The 21,225-nt window shown below is 43.6% G+C and overlaps 1 protein-coding gene across 1 annotated transcript in view; it reads left to right on the top strand.

Annotated features, from left to right (window-relative positions):
- LOC138300931 (inhibitor of nuclear factor kappa-B kinase subunit alpha-like) overlaps positions 1 to 21,225 on the top strand; it is a 417,875-nt gene that overhangs the window by 189,688 nt on the left and 206,962 nt on the right. Inside the window, exon 15 of the mRNA XM_069240833.1 lies at positions 17,232 to 17,341. Coding sequence (XP_069096934.1) covers positions 17,232 to 17,341 — 110 coding nt within the window. The remainder of the gene's footprint in view (positions 1 to 17,231; positions 17,342 to 21,225) is intronic.

Raw genomic sequence — 21,225 nt, 5'->3', positions numbered from 1 at the left:
TGTAGATTTAAGGAATAAATCACGTGACTTGTCAACTCAAAATGCTACCAAGGAAAATGTCTTAGAATGGTAACGCACAGCAATTTACATTATTTATACACAAGGAAAAGAATTGCGCGTCTTGCCGACTCGAACGCCACCATGACACTGCCAAGAAATTGTAGCATGCCATGAATATCATGAATTAACCTCAAAGAAAGAATCGCACATCTTGCCGACTCGAATGCCACCATGAAAATGCCTCGGAAATGGTAGCGTACAACGAATATCAAGAATCACACACAAGGAAAGAATTGCGCGTGTTGCCGATTCGAATGCCACCATGAAAATGTCAAGAAATGGTGGCGCACAATGAATAACATGAAAAAGCACTCAAGGAAAGAATCGCGCGTCTTGCCGATTCAAATGCCACCATTAAAATGCCTCAGAAATGGTAGCGTACAATGAATACCAAGAATTTCACACAAGGATAGAATTGCGCAAGTTGCCGATTCGAATGTCACCATGAGACTGCCAAGAAAATGGTAGCATGCAGTGAATATCAAGAATTACACACCAGGAAAGAATCGCGCGTGTTGCCGATTCAAATGCCACCATGAAAATGCCAAGAAATTGTAGCGCACAATGAATAACATGAAAAGCACTCAAGGAAAGAATCGCGCGTCTCGCCGATTCGAATGTATGCACACAAATGCCATGCAAAGTCTAAATGCACAATTACACGCGCATGAACAAAATGTTATTAACATCAGGAATTAGGCCCAAGAATTAGAGCGTCATTGAATACGGTGTCCGGGGCCCAGCCCAACCTCCGCCTTACCGCCTTGACTAAGAATCACCACTGAAGAATAAAGCACAGAGGCCTGGAAGGTCAAGGTAGGCCACCGGAACAGGAGCTCAGGAAGTTGCTGCTGCTCTGCACCGGGACCTCTGAATAGTGAGCACGTGGAGCTGGGCTGACTCCCTTTTATAGAGTTTTGGCCCAGCCGACAACCACACCCAGGCATGCTACCGGGAAAGCTTCTAGAAGGCCCTGGAAAGGGACCACACCCTGACTCACTTTGAAAGCCTGCAGCAATACATTGCAAATGAACAGTATTTATAAGCACCTTAAGAATTAATCTTCTGGATTGAATTCTGCAATGCAAAAGGTTAAACAATAACATATCATCACAATGCATAAATTACAGTATCTTGATAGTGTTGGGTTTTCGCATTCTAGTCGCCCGTAGAGCTCGCACTGTCCTGGTGTTGACAGTACTCCCTTCTCCCATGCGCGCTCTAGGGGCTGGCTTATCTGGATTGAGACGATGAAAGCGTCTCAGAAGTACTGGAGCATGAACATCAGATGCGGAAACACGTGAATTACTTTCAGGTCCATAACCTTTCCATGAGATTAAATACCATAGGTTACGCCCTCTCAGTTTCAACTCCAACACTTTCTTGACTTCGTCTTCTTCTCCCCCCTGTACTAGAACAGGAGCTGGATGAGGGGGGATCTTTTGGACAGCCTTTTTTATGAGGGAAGTATGGAACACTGGATGAATCCGTAATGATTTTGGCAATTGCAGTTTATAGGTCACAGGATTGATTTGCTGAAGAACAGTGTAAGGACCTATAAATTTGGGGTTATACATGTGCTTCCTCTTGAAGTCTATATGTTTTGTGGAAAGCCACACTTTGTCACCTGGTTGATACTGCGGTCCCTCACAATGTTTCTTGTCATAATGCTTTTTGTATTTCTGTTTGGCTTTCTCTAAATGCTGTTGAATCGATTTCTGAGTTTGATGCAAATGTTGAATGGTTTCTGACACAGCTGGAGTGAGAGAACTTTCTTGAGGAATTGTGATGTGCAAGGTGTGAGGATGATAGCCAAACAACCCAAAGAAAGGTGTAACGCCAGTAGAAGTGTGGAAGGAGTTGTTGTAGGCTAACTCAGCTAACCAGTGCATTGATGTCCAAGAATGAAGTGCTTTCTCAGCGTAAGCATGTAGGTATTGCTTCAAAGTCTGATTTAGTCTCTCAGTTTGACCATCTGTTTGAGGATGGTGGCTCGTAAATAGGGTATATGTCACTTGGAGTGTTTTACACCATGTCTTCCAGAAGTTGGAGGCAAATTTTGACTCCCGATCGGAATGGATCACTTTTGGCAGTCCATGATAACAAACCACTCTATTCAGTAAGATAGTTGCCAGTTCACTAGAGGTAGGTCATTTCTTACAGGCAATGAAATGTCCATATTTCGTGAGACTATCTACTACCACCAGAATTACTGAATGCTGTTGAACCACTGGCAGACCTGTAAGAAAGTCTAAAGAGATGTGCTCCCACGGACGACTTGGGGTTGGGAGTGGGTGTAGCAACCCTTTCGGTTTTGAATGACTTGTTTTAGTGCGAGCATAGACTTCGCAGTTGTTTACCATCGTTTTTACATCCTTTGTTAAGGTAGGCCACCAAAAGTAGCATTAGGTTAATTCAAGAGTTTTAGGAATACCTGGGTGACCTGCCGTAGGTATAACATGCAACCAATGAAACACTATCATGCGAATGTTGGTAGTGGGCACGAACAAACGGGCGTCATGAAAGGGTAATCCTTGCTTGATTGACCTTTTTAGATCTGCTTGGGCCCATGTCTGCCATTTTTCAACAGTGAATGAATTGCGAATGTCTTCAAAGAAATCTTCTGTTTTTATGATACATAGGACTTTGTCAGGAGCAATGATAGCCCTGGAGGGTTGAACTGCAGGCAATGTGGTAGACTCTTGGCGGGACAAGGCGTCAGCTTTGCGATTATCTTTACCAGGCCGGAAAGTTACCACAAAATCAAACTCGGCAAAAAACAGCATCCAGTGTAGTTGCCGAGGAGTAAAAAGTCTGGCGGAACTCATGAATTGAAGATTACGGTGATCAGTATATACTGTGACAGTATATTTGGCCCCCAACAAATGATGCCTCCATTCTTTAAAGGCGTCACAAATCGCCAGAAGCTCTTTTTCAGCAATTACATAGTTCTGTTCGGCTTCGTTCAACTTCCGAGACATGTAAGCTACAGGATGAAGCTGACCAGTGTCTTTGTTTCGTTGTGATAAAACGGCTCCTATAGCCACATCTGAAGCATCAGCTTCCAGTATGAAAGGCCGATCCGCATCTTGATGAGTCAAAACTGGGGAAGTGGAAAAACCTCTTTCAGAGTTTAAAAGGCTTGATCAGCTTCTGGGGACCACACAAATTTTTCTATTTCTTTCTTAATAGCTTAGTAATTGGAGCCACTGTCTGGGAGAAATGGTTGGTGAACCTCCGGTAAAAATTTGCAAAGCCCAGGAAACATTGTACATCACGAACAGTCTTTGGGGTGGGCCAATCAGATACGGCTTTTACTTTCTTTTCTGCCATCACCATACCTTGAGGGGTAAGGATAACCCCTAAAAACTCAACTGTGGTAACATGAAACTCACATGTGATTAGTTTGCAATATAAATGGTGTTTGCGAAGGGCTGCCAATTTTTTTTTGGACATGTTGAACATTTTCATTGTCTGAGTACATCAAAATGTTATCAATGTAGACTATGGTAAAGATATCGAGGTACTCTCTAAGAACGTCATTTAAGAAGAATTGAAATGCTGCTGGAGCATTGCACAGACCAAAAGGCATGACGGTGTATTAAAAAAGGCCATATCTTGTTTTGAATGCCGTTTTTCATTCGTCACCCTCTCTCATTCTGACCAAATGATAAGCACCTCGAAGATAAAGCTTTGTGTAAATTTTTGCTTTCTTTACTTGTTCCAGTAAGACCGGAATTAGAGGCAAAGGATATTAGTTCTTGATGGTGATTTTGTTCAAACCCCTATAGTCGATACAAGTTCGAAGCTCCCCGTTCGCTTTTGGAACAAAAAATAAAGTAGAAGCTGTGGGAGACTTAGAGGGGCGGATGAAACCATTCTCTAAGAATTGATCCAAGTATTTTCGTAAATGTTGATTTTCATGTTCTGACAGGGCATACACAGGACAGTTGGGAAGTATCGCACCTGGAACTAGATCAATTTGACAGTCATAAGATCTATGAGGAGGTAAGTTCTCTGCTTCCTTCTCATCAAATACATCTTCATAAGATGAATACTGTTTGGGCAACTGAACTTCTTTCTCTGCGGCGGTAGCTATGTAAGAATTGCGAACTTCTGATTCTTGAGTCATTTGGAGACATCGTTCTTTACATAGCACGGATGAGAACACGACCTTTAGTTCTGCCCAATTAATCTCTGGATTGTGATGAGTTAACCATGGCAAGCCAAGCATGATCCCATACTGGGGAGCATGGATCACATCCAGGATAAGCTTCTCTTTATGTTTCTTTCTTTGATTTTTACCTTCACAAATTACTGACAAGGGTACAGTTTGAAGAGTTACCGGACCTCCAGTCAAGAGTTTTCCATCGACTGCCTGGATGATTTCTGGGGTCTTCTTTTCAATACATGGGATCCCCCATGCACGAACCAGTTGGGCGTCAACAAAGTTCCCGGTAGCCCCAGAATCGACTAGAGCCTTCTTGAAATATGTCTTTTTCTTGACCTGAATTCTTATTCCCAGTTTGAGATGTCTGGATTGTGAAGGGTCCACGGTGACACCCAAGAGCAACACTTCTCTGCATCTTGGGTGTTTTAGTTTTCTGACTTGACTGATGCATTGGCTGCAACCTTCTGAACTGGACCTTGTTTGTTCTTTGGTTTGATTGAACAGTATTTGACGAAATGACCTTTTCGCCCACAGTAGAGACATTGTCCATGTTTTCTGCGTAGGTCCTTTTCATCTTTGGTCAAAGGTCTCCTTATGGTTCCAATCTCCATCGGTTCAGGCGTTCTTTCTTTCGGATTTCTTGAGTCTCTGTTGTCGTGAAAACGCCATGAATATTTTTCAGTCTTTTTACGCATTCCTCTTCGTTCAGTTAAACAATGGTCAAGCCACAAGACAAGGTTTATTAATTCTTGACAGTCTGTGGGTTGGGGGTTGATTTGCGTCAAGATATCTTTTAACTCCTCTTTCAGTCCTTTGTAAAACAAGGCTGCTTGTTTTTCCTCTGGCCAGGATGTCTCAGCGACCAGCTGATTAAAGTTGGCTAAATATGACACTAAGTCCTGATTCCCCTGACGTAAGTCTAATAGTTCACGATCTGCTGACAATGTTACAGTTCTACGATCAAAAACTCTCTCAAACTCACAAACAAAATTTCTCCAGTTGTACAACAGGGGACTATCTTTACGCACAAGAGGAATAGCCCAAGTAGCTGCATCTCCAGACAGATATGACAACAAGAAAGCCACTTTGGACTGGGCATCGGGAAAAGTATGTGGTCTACAAGTGAAGTGTAATTCCACTTGAACCAGGAAAGATTGCGCTTTCATGGGGTCACCTGAGAAACGTTCTGGGGGAGCTAAGGGAATGGCTGAAGGAACATTGAGGGAAATGTTAGTCGGATTACCTCCAGAAGTCTGAGAAGAAGTACCTGGCCAAGACACACCTGTGGGACTTTGTTCTTTCTTCTCAACCTTATCCTGTAACTGACTCACTCTCTCAGCTAGACTATTTGTTAAATCTTTTGATGATACCACTTCCGACTGGAGCTGGGTGATAGCCTTGACTAGTTCGTCCAGTGTGGCCATGCTGAGAACATACACAAACCAGGAGGATAATAATTTGTTGGCTCACTATTCTGTCAGAGTCACCAGATCCTCAGGGTCTGTGCACGTTACCAACACTTCCACCACAAGACAGATCCAATACTCTGATTAGATTTGCCACAAAGTCTAAGAGAGTCCAAGTGGGGAAAAGGGGATTAGGAAGGGAACAGCTGGGAAGGAGACCTGCAGGAAGCAAAACGTTAAAACACAACATCAAAATTACATCTCATGAAATCAGTGCCATGCTATAACTCTAAGCTTTGTCATTTCTGAAAACATGAACAACCCTAGAATAATCCTAAAACTGTCTAGGCTTCAGATGACCGAATACCTGAGGAGGAAACAAGAAAAGTTAAATAGAACTTTCAGATTCAAGTACTTTCTTTAGGATGAGAATCAGGAAACACTCTGAGCAATTTCTAAAACAATCATATGAATCTTGAATACATATCAGGAACACACAGCATTACATCTAGAACTCTGGTCTTGTTGTGTTCTCAAAAAACACCTTGGAAAGAGAATTGCGCCAATTGTAGGTTTTATATGTGTATTAAACACCATAAAGGATTGTGCACCATGAAATCACACGATGTAGATTTAAGGAATAAATCACGTGACTTGTCAACTCATACACGAGGAAAAGAATTGCACGTCTTGGCGATTCGAAAGCCACCATGACACTGCCAAGAAATGGTAGCGCACCATGAATATCATGAATTAACCTCAAAGAAAGAATCGCGCATCTTGCCGACTCAAATGCCACCATGAAAATGCCTCGGAAATGGTAGCGTACAATGAATATCAAGAATCACACTCTAGGAAAGAATTGCACGTGTTGGCGATTCAGATGCTAAGAAATGGTAGCGCACAATGAATAACATGAAAAGCACTCAAGGAAAGAATTGCGCGTCTCGCAGATTCAAATGCCACCTTTAAAATGCCTCGGAAATGGTAGCGTACAATGAATATCAAGAATCACACAAGGAAAGAATCGCGTGTGTTGCCGATTCGAATGCCACCATGAAAATATCAAGAAATGGTGGCGCACAATGAATAGCATGAAAAAGCACTCATGGAAAGAATCGCGCGTCTTGCCGATTCAAATGCCACCATTAAAATGCCTCGGAAATGGTAGCGTACAATGAATACCAAGAATTTCACACAAGGATAGAATCGCGCAAGTTGCCGATGCGAATGTCACCATGAGACTGCCAAGAAAATGGTAGCGTACAGTGAATATCAAGAATTACACACCAGGAAAGAATTGCGCGCGTGTCCGATTTAAATGCCACCATGAAAATGCCAAGAAATGGTTGCGCACAATGAATAACATGAAAAGCACTCAAGGAAAGAATTGCGCGTCTCGCCGATTCGAATGCGTGCACACAAATGCCATGCAAAGTCTAAATGCACAATTACACGTGCATGAACAAAATATTATTAACATCAGGAATTAGGCCCAAGAATTAGAGCGTCATTGAATACGGGGTCGGGGGCCCAGCCCAACCTCCACCTTACCACCCTGACTAAGAATCACCACTGAAGAATAAAGCACAGAGGCCTGGAAGCTCAAAGTAGGCCACCGGAACAGGAGCTCAGGAAGTTGCTGCTGCTCTGCACTGGGACCTCTGAATAGTGAGCACGTGGAGCTGGGCTGACTCCCTTTTATAGAGTCTTGGCCCAGCCCATAACCACACCCAGGCATGCTACAGGGAAAGCTTCTAAAAGGCCCTGGAAAGGGACCACACCCTGACTCACTCTGGAAGCCTGCAGCAATACATTCCAAATTAACAGTATTTATAAGCACCTTAATTATGAATCTTCTGGATTGAATTCTGCAATGCAAAAGGTCAACAATAACATATCACCACAATGCATAAATTACAGTATCTTGAGAGTGTTGGGTTTTTGCATGCTAGACGCCCGTAGAGCGCGCACTGTCCTGGTGTTGACAGATCTTGATGTTTCAGCCTCAAACCTGGATTTCTGTAAGGATGGTTCTTAGGTTTTTTGGCCTATTGTCTTCCTGCATCATGCTTATCGACCATGCCAGATGGCATATGTGGGTTCTGCAGTGGGATCTGAAGTCTTAGTGGGCTTAGTAACAGGAGATCTTTTCCATCTGTCTCGGAGGAGACTTCAAAAGATCTGCAGTGATGGCTGTGTCATAGTTGGACTCTAGCTCCTAAGTGAGACTGCTGGTTTAGGGAAGACGGCACTTTTGTTTGTAGGCGACTGAGTCACTCCTACAACAAGTCACAACTGTGGGCCCAACTCTCACTGCTCACAAGCAGTACCTCACTAATAGCCCAAACAGTAAAAGGTGATTTCTGGCAGCCTTATGCATGAACTGTAGATTAGACCTCTGAGGGAAGTCGTAGTGGAACAGAAGTTATCCTTTTCTGACGTTAGTAATAATTCTCAGTCACACACAGGCAATGAAGGGGATGCAGGAGTGTTTTCAATATACTAATTGAAAATACTTCAACCTACGATAAAATGCATGAGCTGCAAGTATTAGGTTAATGAGGACCTAATCTCTAATGAGAACCAGGTATGATACACCTAATCTGCCAGTACCATGTCCATTAGAAGCTCCCCCAACCCTTGTTACCTTGGAATTAGGTCTATAGGTCAGACTCCGTGGTGACACAGAGGCTGAGTTCTGCAGCAAGGCGACGTGCAGCATAGATGGTATCTGGAAGGAATCCCTCTAAGGGCCCTGTCTGTGTGAGATGTATTTATACAGAGCATGTAGGATGTCTGACACAGGTTTGTTCCCAAACAACTGATAAGGCAGACTTGTGGCAGAAATTATACAAACAATCCCCAACAAGTGTACATTATGTTCCTATCACACATAAGTGAGGAAGGAACATGATGTTAATACCTATCTACATCACTGATCATGACGCTGATAATGACGCCTTCAAAGAGTGGCACTGATGATACAAATCAATACATTTCTATAACTATAAACAATGGCAGCCATCTTAAAATAAATAATAAAATAAATGAACTAAAACAGAGCAAGTTAAGTAGGTTAAAAGTCACTAGGTGATGGTGGCACAGGCCTGCAAACCAAAGGGCTAAACTAATCTCCTGAGTCACAATAAAAACTAAATTGGATTCACCACAGCTGCTCAGCCACTATTCAACCAGCTGTGGACTCCTCTCCCTACCTTATTTGTAGCTGACAGTGGTAACAGATGATTCACTTCTAGTTTGTGGAGGATGTCTGAAAGGAGTGGTGATTAGAGGGCTCTAGTTTCTGGTGAAGACCCACCTCCTCAAAATGAGCTCATGCTATTAGCTTGGTGTTTAAGGCATACCTGCCGCCCATCAGTGGAGGCTGTTTCAATTTCCCATGGACAACACCACTGCCATATGGTGCTGCAACAAGCAGGGGCTGTGTGATGTTCCAGGGCCTGTGCCAGGACTCTCCTCACCTCGGCTATTGGCAGAATCGACAAGTCATTTTCCTGATCATGAAACACCGGGCAGGATGTTAAAACGCTAGAGTTGACTAACTTGGCCACCAGCACCTCGCTGACCATGAATGGCAACTACATCCAAAAATAGCATAGGATGTCTTCCATCAGTGGGGACATCCTTGGCTAGATCTCTTCACCACCAGCGAGAATGCGCAGTGTCAACAGTGGTGCACTTTCAAATTTTCAAGAGGTCTCACTCAGATGCATTTCGTCTAGAGAGTGGCACAGTACTTCTGTATGCTTTCCCGCTACTGCCACTTCTGCCTCAAGTTGTGAAGAAGATCATGAATGACTGGGACCAAATCATCCAAGTAGCTCTGGATTTGACCAGGAGAGTTTGGAACCCAGAATTTCTGGACATGAACATCTGTCCTCCGATACGGCAACTGCTTCAGGAGGATCATTTGTTGCACAGCAGTGCAGGGTCTTGCACACAATCTACACCTCCATGTATGGAGATTGAGTGACGATGGTTGAATGCTTTTGATCTCCCTTCCGAGGTAGTGGATATTATCTTAGCTGCCAGGTGTCCTTCCACAAAATCTGCAGGGCGCTGGGACAAGTTTGTGGCTTTTTTCCTCCAAGGGCTTGCAGTATGTACTGTCTGCTTTCTTGGGGTTACTGCACTAATGTTCACTCTTAAAATCATCCATTGGGATGCATTTTGTAAGTGTTTGGTCCATTTGTTTATCCCGAAGCCTTTTGTGATTCCACAGTGAGCCCTTAACTTGCTCCTTACTTTCCTGTTGTGAAACCCTTTTTAATTTGTTACACAGTCTTCCCCTTTGTCTGGTGACCCTGAAGATGTTTTTTCTCATTGTGATAACATTAGCCCATGGCATGAGTGAGCTTCATGGCATGAGTGAGCTTCAAGCACGGTCTGTCAATTTAGCTGCCTTATACCGCTTGTACTGGCGCTCACGACCAATGCAGCCTTTCTTCCAAAGGTTGTAATGGCTTACCATGTCAGCCAATCCATCACTCTTCCAGTGTTCTGGGCCCAGCCTCATCCCTCGAAAGAGGAACAGAGGCACCATTGTTTTGGCCCCAGGAGAATTCTCAGCTTCTACATAGCTCATACCAAAGACTACAGAGTGGACAATCAGCTCTTTGTGGGATTTTCTGGGTAAAAGGCAAAGCAGTGTAGAAGCGGAACTTATCTAGATGGATATTTCCCTGTTTTAAAATCTGCTACGCAATGGAGTAGAAACTGGCGCTAGAAGGATTGAGGGCCCATTCCATCATGGACAAGGCTGGTACCACTGCTCTCGCATGGGAATTACCTGCCCTGGGCATCTATCAGGCTGCAGCGTGGACATCAGTACACATACTCGCCAAGCTTTAATGCCTTGACAGCTAGGGTTGACAGAAAAGGCATTTTGGCAATTCTGCCTTTTTGTCTGTGCCAAAAGAACTATAACACTCTTTCTGGTGGATACTATAACTGCAGATTCCTCACCACACTTTTACTTCCCTATTCAGTGGAATTGACTCTTTTTCATCTAAAAAGTTCCCAGTACTAGAGACCTATACATTGGCATAAGTGATTAGTACTGAGCTCCGCTTCTGAGGTTGTGGACAATATTCAGAAACAATCTGTTTTGAGTGTGCATAGGTGGCGCCTATGTATGGCTCCAGGTGTCACGTTTGCGGCGGAGCGGAGTTGACACAGAGCTGCATTATGCCACCTACCAGTGCGCAAGGGCTATGCTGAAACTTCTTCTGGATTTAAACTGGTGCCTAGGGATATTCACAATGTGAGGAATCTGCAGTTAGGTAGTATCCACCAGAAAGACCATTACTGAAGGTAAATAACTTGTTCTTCAGATCATCATGTTCTTTACTTTTTGTGCTACGCATTTCTTGAATATAACCTACTCAACAAAAGTGTTAAATGTTGTTAATGTCATCTGAATCTGGTAAAATTAAAAGGGAAACCAGACCCTGCATGGTACAATTGACATACAGATGTTGTACTGTTGTTCTGGAATCTGACTGTTCAGCACTTTTTTGCTTTTCCATTTCCATCTTAGGAGTTTGCTTTTTACTGAACAGTGTTATGTTCAGTCATGTAGCCTGTTTAGGAAACGCAATGAAAATGCAGCCTCAGTGAATTTTAAAAATAAACAAGCAATAATATTCTGAATCCCAAACCCTACGCCTGTTGGCTGTGGAAATGTGTACAAAGGGAAACTGGAAAGATTAATTTATAAGGGTTGCTCGCCTGTTGTCTGCCTCATTTGGTCAGAATCTGCAGAGTGCACTGTGCACAATAGGAGTGTTCATTCCTTCTGAGGATAGTCTTTGTTATAATTGAGTGAGGTTCCCCTAAATACACCTTTCCTTCAGAACTTGAGAGGACAAATGCTTTCTGTGGAATGTCAGTGTTTCTCCTTTGGAGGGATTACGCATTCTGTTATAGTTTCCTCTCCTTCAGTACATCGCCATATGTAAATACTTCTAGATCCTACTCTGCATAGTTATACAAGTTGTTCACAATTGGCTTACAATATGTGGTTCGCGTTTGCAGAGACCCTGTGAAGGGTTCTTGTTAGACCCACCCAAATGATGTCCTCTCCCTGCGCGAGGACTCAGATATCCATTCCTACCTTCAATTGCTGTAGATGAGGATTTGGTGTACGCACATAGTACCTTTAACACTTAGGAATTTCTGATGACGAGGTGGCCATTTTCTTGGTTATAGTAGGAATGCCACTAAATAGAGGTGAAAGCAACTTGCTCTGTGTGTAGTTTTATTTTTGTTTTAATAAATTTAGCACAGGCTTCAAAAAGGGCATAAATCGCTTTGCGTGAACACTAAATTACGGTTGTATGACACAATGACCCATGCATGCCTTAACAACGCAGTCGAACCACAACTGAATCTTTTCCACACATGCCTTTACCACGCAAGCCTTTACAATGAATTTTGTTGTAAAACCATGCTTAGTAAAGTCATATGTGGAAACGGCATGTGTGGTTATATCATACAACCCCCACTCTTAAGCCAAAAAACCTACCCCAACCCCCCACCCGCTCTGAGGCCAAAAACTACCCCCAGCCCTAAAAACCACCCCCCCCCCAGTTTACATAAAAAAACTAACCTGACCCCACCCACCTGCGGCCCTAAAACCTCCCCACCCCTAAAAACAAATCTACGCTGACACCCGCATTGAGCTCTAAACCCTCCCCCTAAAAACTAAACTACCCTGACCCCCACCCTCCCTAAGCCCTAAAAAAATAAACTACCCCACCCCTAACAAATAAACTACCCCTACCCTCCATCCACTCTAAGCCCTAAATCCACCCCACCCCTAAAAACTACCTCCCAAACTCTGCCCCAGCCTCACTTACCTCACCGCGTCTTCCCCTGATCCACTAGACCGTTCTGCCTTTTCTCTGCAATGCGTGGTTAAGGCAGTTGTTGTTTAGGGAAGCATTGTTCCGCTTGGGTGGGAAACACCTGCATTGTTCAGGATGCTTTGCTTAGTACGTTTCCCCCAGATAACATTACTCAAGGTAAGATTTTATTTGGATGGGCACAGGGAGATTAAGTGGTTTACTCAGAATTACAGGACGCTGATTGGAGTCCAGACTCCATTCTGGTTTCCAGCTCGAAAGTCAGCAGCTCTGCCCATTGGACCACGTCTCCTCCTAGTGCTGACACTATGCTTTGGAGAGCTAAACCTCTTTGTACCCCTTGAAGGAAATTATTACATTTTTCTCATTTACATAATTTCAACATTTTAGTTTAGTCCAATGTGGAATGGTGCTGCTTGTAGCAGTTGGGTCCTAGAGGTTTGTTTCTGTTGCAGAAAGATTTTGCTCTGAGGAATTTGCATGGTTTCCTTCTCTTCCTTCCCTGTATGAGGAAACCTGATCATTTGGGTTTTGTTTTTTTAATAGAACAAATCTTGTTGGGTTTATAAGGCATATACGGCTCATGAAGCAGACAAATAAGGAAGCAGAAAACAGAGATAAATAGATATGTAAACAAAAGCATAAACTTGGGGAGTTCCCCCACCCATGCTCTTGCAATATGATGTAAAGTTTTCCTGGCTACTAAATCCCGAGGTCCACTTTACACCATTTGCCGTACATAGCATGTGGAACCTAGCACTATGCCTCTGTATTCTGCCCACGCCTGCCATATCTTGTAGACATATCTTGTGGACAGCCCCTGGTTTTATACATCGCCACCTTCAATCCCATGCAGTGATCTAGACCATTCTTCGATGCTGCCAGTGATGGGGAGGCGGGGTGCAGCCTTCCACTCCCTTGCAGTGTCTCACTTCACTAGGGTCAAGCTCACAAACAGCAATGCCTGCTTGTAGGGATTACTGCCCAGCATGTCGCTGATGTGAAGGAGTGTGAGCGTCTTGTCCATCTGGATCATCCAGTACAAAACCCTACACAGACAGGATGTCACCCCCTGCCAGAATTCGATTGGGAGCCTGCCAAATCCACACCGTGTGTAAAAAAAATAATAATAATAATAATAAAAAAATATATATATATATATATAAAAAGAAAAAAAAATCCACCTTCTGTGTTACAACAAAGACATGATGCGGAGGCAATCACACCCATTCTCCAGAGCCGATGACAGGTAAAATATACCCTTTGAAGATACCAAAGTTGAATCAGCCGAAGTCTTGCAGCAGTGGCCACACACCCACCAGATCTTCTGTCCAGTCCTCATTGTCCAAAGCCCCTACGTCTGCCTTCCATGTACATCGGAGAGCAGTGAATGTGTCCGAACAGTTGGAAATGAGAGTCTGATAGATTTTGGCAATTTTGTTGTTACCCAGATCACCCAGGAAGTGCTTACTCTCCAAAGGATTAAATTTGGTAAGGTTAGGTAGGGCTTCATTGTATGGATTTAATGCATGTCAGAACTGTAAGTAACAAAACAAATTGGCCATGATGGCGTGGTATTCTGCCTACAAGGCCTGAAATGACTTAAGGAATGTACTGTTCGTGACATGGCCCAGAGTGGGGATCCCAATCAGAACCCATCCCCGAACCCTCCAACGCAGTAATCTGCAGCAACAGGCGGGCGGCCCCTGCCACAGCAGCGTCCTGTGTCAGCCTCCTTAGCCACCCCATTTTTCAAAGTACGTGCCTCCATTGAATCAAAACTTGTTTAGTCGCCAGAGGGAGGCCACCACAGTAGTCCCCACCGTATAGGTAGGAAATGGGGGGGGTATCTCCCATTGCCCATTTTTCAGATGAGTATACGGGGTCGCCCTGGGTATCATACCACCAGTCATTAATGAGCAAAAGATGTGATGTCTGATAGTATGACTCCGTGTCTTCCACCGTGATGACCCCGCAATATGTGTATTGAAAGCACTTACCAAGGGCAATTCAGGGTGCCACGCCCTCCTAAAAGAAACCATTAAGAATAGAAATCAGAGGGTGGAACCATTTACCTGAGATGGGGTACCGAAAATTCTGTAGTTGATATAAAAACCGGGGCAGCAACACCATTTTGAAAATTGCAGATCGACCAGTTAAGGACAGAGGCAAGACCGACCAGGCCCGTAACTTCCTCTCTTCAGTGAGTCAGAACTGGTTCCAAGTTGTGCGTCCACACCAATGTCTCATCTAGGGACACAAAAACACTTAGGTATTTAAACCCACCTTACTCAATCCACTAGCCCAACGCCCAGCCAAGATCCTGCGGGCAGCCACTGACCAGAAACACTGTAGATTTGGCAGCGTTGAGATGTAAGCCAGAAGGTTCCCCAAAAACATGTATGATTTGTAATATGAGTCCCGGAGGTTGCAGGGGACCCTCTGTTTTTTTAATTGTGTTCCCAATCTGTTATCTCTAGCCGTTTAAACTTGTGACCAGTATTCATATCATCTTTGACGTGGAAGGTGCCTTTTTAGGGAGTATCATTTCAGCTTTTAACCCCCTCCCCTCAACTACACCGCATTATACAGTTTTCTTTAAGATGAATAAGGTTTTGGGGGACACCCCTTTCTTTTTCCTAAATTCGTTCAATCTTTGCCTTTAACAACAATATTTAGCTATACAAATATTCCAAATCCCTTATTTGACGCGTTATTGACAATCTGTAATCTATATGCATGCAAGACATTTAAATTCTGCTTAGGTTGTGGGTATGACTTTTGTTCCTCCGTGAAATTGCTTGTCACTTATAATGGACCTCACCATGGCAAAGAGGCAGCTATTGGCTCCCTTGCATGCTAGGCATGGCCTTACCCACTACAAATACTAGTTAGTTTCGGTGCTTCTGTCAACCTCCATAATTTGTCCTCATGTTCAGATCAAGTTAATAGACCTTCTTGAAGGGTGTTCAAATAGTCTTCAAAACTGCCATCTAGGCTACACTATATGCTTTCTATAAGTGCTTTACATTGGAACATTAGTTCCAGTGCTGATATTCACTTTGGTCAGACCCTTTTAAAATAGTTTTTCATAGACAAATTCTAGGAATCTAGTTTCTGTCTCCCCTCTGTGGAAAAATTCTGCATGTAAATCTTTCCATTCATAGGACTGAACCACTATGTGATAAAAAAAAAAAGCATTGGCATAGTCAGTAGGCCTTATAAGTGTTTAGCCATGCAGCACATTATCCTGAGTGCTGTGCCGCCAGGGATTGAAGAGCTATACAATTACTTCACACTGGGCCATGCAATTTGCTTTAGGAAGTCCCTAACAAGAGCAGATGTCTCAGGCTATTTCATACATAAACCAATGCATGATCTAGAACGTGGCCCTCTTCTTTACAGGTGTGCTTTGCTGCCCGTCCAAGGCACATACACGCCAAAAACAGTAACCTCATTTTAAAGAGCGTATTAAAGGGACAATAACCGAACATCAGTGATCCACAATCACAGTTTAGTATATTCTAACAACACAGTTGGCTACGTTGGTATCACATTGCTTCCAAATAAAACAGTGAATCTTGTTATGCAACTGATGCGATGGATTGTTACCAAATATTGCACATAAATTAACATTCTCTGAAGCATTAAACGGCTTCCCCCTGCATTTCAGATAACTCTTTTTATCTTTATTGTTTACACTTTTAAACTAGTGGAATGCATACTCTGCAATTATTCATAATTGCAGTGCAGCCTTATTTTTTGGAAGGCCAATGATTGCACTGAAATACAGCTGAGCACAAACTGACAGAAGCCCGTGGCATGTTTTACATCCCCTGAGCATGTGCAGCTTATGAACCAAAGATGAAATTAATAAGACTACAGTATAGTCAGTAAATATACATGCTTATATGTAGCTGGTAAAGAACATAGAAACAAAATAGGAAAGGAAACAATGTCGTACTATGGCAATGGTTGAACTCCGATGAATCGAAACAAAATACAGAAAGTAAACAATGCTATATTGCAGCAGTGGTTCAACTCCCTTCATGAAGCGTACAGGATCGTGTGAACAAAGAAGCCCTTCATGAATGTGTATGGGTGAACATATAAAAAAAGTGTGCGCCATCAAACCGTCAATTTAAAAAAAGAGTAGGAGGACATGTAACAGGGCCAATCGCCATGAAAGTGAAAAACGCACCCAAAGGTGGTACAAATAGCATTGTTTCACCAATTTAAAGAAAGGAATTTAAAAAGGCACACAAAGTAATTAATGAAAAGTAATGGGCGTGATGAAAGCCCATAGAGTAGATAAAGCATGTCTTGAAGACTTAGCGCAATGGCTACCTAGGCGCGACCTAATAAATATATTTTAGTTACAAAAGTTACTGTGATAATCTTAGTTTTTCAGTCCCTGTTTTGAAATACAAAACAAAGGTGTGGCTTCATCTACTCCAACTCCTTGTGTTTAGGGCCTAGTGCTAGGCAGAGCCACTCCCATGCTAATTTAAGAGTGCCTTGTCCGCCATAACTATACTGTTGTCTGTTGCTGATGAATTTGAAGTACTAAATGTAGGTACTGTTTATCATTAAACCGAACATTAAGTAGTTATAAATGAACATCCTGTGGAGGGTGGAAATTTGTCTTTTTTTGATATCAGAAAGGGACTGCATCTTTGTTCTCATTGTCTCTCTCCACTTTAGGCTGCAGAAATAAGCTACCTAGATGAAAACATCATGGTCCTGCACACAGAAATTGTGGAACTACAGAGGAGTCCGTATGCCCGACGCCAGGGGGATGTCATGGAGAACCTGTAAGCAAACTTCTCATCTATTTGGGAAGCTGTGGGATATGGACAAAACAGGGATGATCTTATTCATGGGTGACAAATGCCATGTCTGTAACAAAGGGTTGACTAGTTCAGATTATTAAAAACATTTGATAAAGCACAAGTCTGTGAGGGGAATTAAGGGATGAACAGGCAAGTATAAAATACAGTTTCAGTTTTTTTTTCTTTTCCATTATGTCCAGCTTCTCCTACATCTTTCCGTGATAGCTTCCCCTTCTTATGTTGTGTTCTCTAGTGTCCACCTGCCAAATCTCTGTGAAGTCGAACCTCCACTGATGCTCGTTGACAGTCCATCCTCTATTGCTGTCCCAGCCCTTTTGGTTGATTTTAGATGCACTCTTGCCTTTCCCTTCTCTCTGATACCCCTATTTCGAATGCATTCTCCAAAGACCAGCTTGACCCTGCTCATGTTTCATTGAATGCACACCTATGTCTGTAATAGGTTCCTTTTGCTTTGTAGCTAGGTTTATACTATACAAAGCTACATTAATAAATGCATACAACACTAAGTACTGCACCAAGCAAACTCACTGTTACATCATGTGGGTATAAAGATATCTCATTGCCATTACTCTGATTAGTCTGAAAAACATGTGTAAAGGCACTTAAGAAATGCCAAAAGCTCTATAGTGGCGTACACATATCAGAGTTGTGCTACACGAATGCTGACACACACAGTTATTATTATGGTTGAAATTCTTAAGAGCTTTTATCCTGGGGTTCGAAATTCTACTCGCATCTTGTTGGGTGCTTCTTCAATCTGTTCAGTAGTTTGTCTTTAAGCGAGGAAATTTGGCACTGCTGACCAGGTCTCCTTTGCCTTTCTTAGTAAGGAAGCTGAAGCATGAAAACTATTTATACATATTATATCAAGCTAATCTCAACATTTGTGCTGTCATTATTGACTATTTATTTTGCCTTTCACTTTCAGGTTAAGACGCCATATTTTTTTTTCTGAAACTTTCTATGTTGAGTATTTTCTCCCTTCCTGTAACGTCTCTTCCCATCCAATGTGGCGCAGCTGTGTACTCAATCCCTCTGACTCAGACACAATACCATTACTTCACAGTCCCACACAGACAACGTGCCAGCTGTTTGGCTTGGACTCTGAGCAGAGTCATCTGTATGGAGACGATAACGGGGATTTGAGGGGCTGAGTTTCCATCATATCACGTTAAGGAAAACTGGTATGTTAACCTGCAAGTTGGCAGAGGGCTGAATACCTCACCACATACTGGGTTTCTATCCCCTCCTGCATTGGCAACTGAGGAAAGTACATCTTTTGGCAGCATGTTCAGGAGAACTGCTGAAGTCCTTGACCTCCACGTCCTCACTATGAATGTAAATATTAATGTCTTCACTGAGGTCCTTCAGCCTGGGCATGCACCTGTTCTAGCTCTAGAATCAATGGCCTTGCCGCACGCCGCCACAGACCAGCTTCAGGTGACCTTTATTTATTTATTTATTTTGAAGTCCACATCTAACCTGTGAGAGTTTGGTGGTGCAGGCATTCATCAGCTGAGTGAACCCTGACTCCTTTCTGACTATTCCAAAGAGTCCAAGCAAATGAAAAAGTTTGGTAAGAGAATGTTTTCATGGACCAACATTACATTTAGGTTGGCCAATGCCGGCTGCCTCATGGAAGACTCTTAACAGTAGACTCGGGGACATGGTTGCTGAGATCTTTCTGGCAGACTTACGGGCCTCCTTGGCCCAAACCATTCAAGAGAACCGGGATGCTGCTAACTTTATCATCTGATCAAACCTACACATCACTGATTGTCTAGGGCTGGGTAATGGGTTAATTGTGGTGCTTTGGCGACACACATGGATGAGATCCACAGGAGTCTCTGGGGACATCCAAGCATCCGTAATGTTATACCGTTTGACAGATTTCATCTATTTGTTGAAGAAGTGAACTCGTCCCTTAGCCCTAGGAACATTTTAAAGAGAACTGAGCCATGGCACACTCCATGGGTATTTCAGCACCAGTTCTGCCACCTCCCCAACAGTTCCATGTTTTTTGGGGGATATACCAGGTGCTTTGTTTATCAGCAGTTCCTGTACCCCATTGCCCTTACAGCAGGCCTCCCAGTCCCAACAGACATCGACCAGGCCCTCAGGTACAGTGTGCGCCTAAGCCTCCTCTCCAGCAACAACTTCAAAACCTCTATAGTGAGCTATTAGGGGGAAACAACTACCTTCTAGCCCTTCCTCCAGGGATGGCAGAACCTCACGTTCTATCTGTCCTGCATCTAGAAGACTTGGATGGTGGTGCGGGACCTACAGGATGCCTGTTTTCATACTCTTGCCCTCCAGGCCCACAACCGCTATCCACGGTTCAAGATGTGTCATGAGCCTTTTCAGTTTGCTGTGCTCCTTTTCGTGTTCACCCGTGTCTTTTTGGTGTTTACAGAGGTGATGAAGGTGATTGTTGTCTGTTTTCGGCATTTGGGGCTACTGGTCATCCCCAACCTCGACAACTACCTGTAGAAGATGATAATGAACCTCCGTACATTGCTAGGGTTCTCAATCAACTTGCCGAAGTCACACCCGATTCCTTCACAGAGGCTTACTTCTATCAGTCACCCTCGATAAAGTATTCTTTCAGGCTTTCCCTCAGAATCAACAAATGCAGGACATTTTGCCTCTGTCCTGGGTCTTGGTGAGGATGGCTCTGAGGCTTCTTGGTCTGCTGGCCTCCTAAGTCCTGCTTGCCAACTATGGCAGATAGCACATGTGAGCCCTGGAGTTAGATCTGAAGTCCCACTGGGAACAGTAGCAGTGGACCCTCTCAGATTCCCTTAAGGTTTCATAGGATACTGCAAAAGATTTGCAGTGGTGCCTGCTCAACCACATTTGGACAAGCAGAAGACCTCTCTCCCTACCCCACCCGGAGTTGATTGTGGCAATGGATACGTAACTTCTGGGTTGGGGAGGTCATCTGGGAGAGGTGATCAGAGAACTGATTGCTGGAATTGTGGACATTTCACTGTGTTGAAGGCCTCCATGCCAACCATCAAAGGGAGGCTGGTGCAGGTTCTTATGGACAACACCACCTCTGCATGGTAATTTAACAAGCAGGGTGGGGTAGTGTCTTATGCTAGGAGGCTCTGCACCTGGAGGTGGCTGGGTCTTCAGAGCACCTCTCTGGTCATAACTTCCTGGCAAAATCACGAAACGACAGGCTGGATGAACTCAGCAGGTGAAGCATAGTGGCTCACAAATGGCAACTGCACCCAGAGGTAGCGCGGGCATTTTCTGGCAGTTGCGAGACCCCTAGCTTGTTGTTTTTGGCACCATTGAGGATGTGCAGTATAAAAACTTTTGTGCATTGGAGTTCTCCAAAAGGCTGTCTCTTTCAGATCTATTCCACCTAGAGTGGAGCATAGGTCTCCTGCATGCCTTTTTGCCACTGTCTCTTCTGCCCCAAGTTCTGAAGATGATCAGGAATGACTGGACCCAAGTCATCTTAGTGGACCTGAATTAGGCCATGAAAGGGTGGAACCCCGAACTTCTGGGTTTGAGCATCTCCTTCGATCACTCTGCCGCTTCAGGAGGTCTTTCTTTTGCAGTACCTTTGCTGGTTCTTGTTCCCATGTCTGCACAACTTGCATCTCCATGTGTGGTGATTAAGTGGCAGCAATGAATATTCTTTGATCTCCTTTCTGAAGTCATTGATGTGTTCTGGGCGGCCATGTGCCCTTCCACAAAATCAGTGTGCATTGGATTGGATGGATGGATGGATGGATGGATAATTTTGTGGCTTAGCGCAGCATGCACCAGACGGACCCATTGCATGCCAAACTGTCACATGTCTGTTGTTTATTTTGTCTTTGTTCCAACAT

Source organism: Pleurodeles waltl, chromosome 6 (genome assembly GCF_031143425.1).
Source record: "Pleurodeles waltl isolate 20211129_DDA chromosome 6, aPleWal1.hap1.20221129, whole genome shotgun sequence".
Lineage (NCBI taxonomy): Eukaryota > Metazoa > Chordata > Amphibia > Caudata > Salamandridae > Pleurodeles > Pleurodeles waltl.
This window is presented reverse-complemented; position numbering and strand designations above follow the sequence as displayed.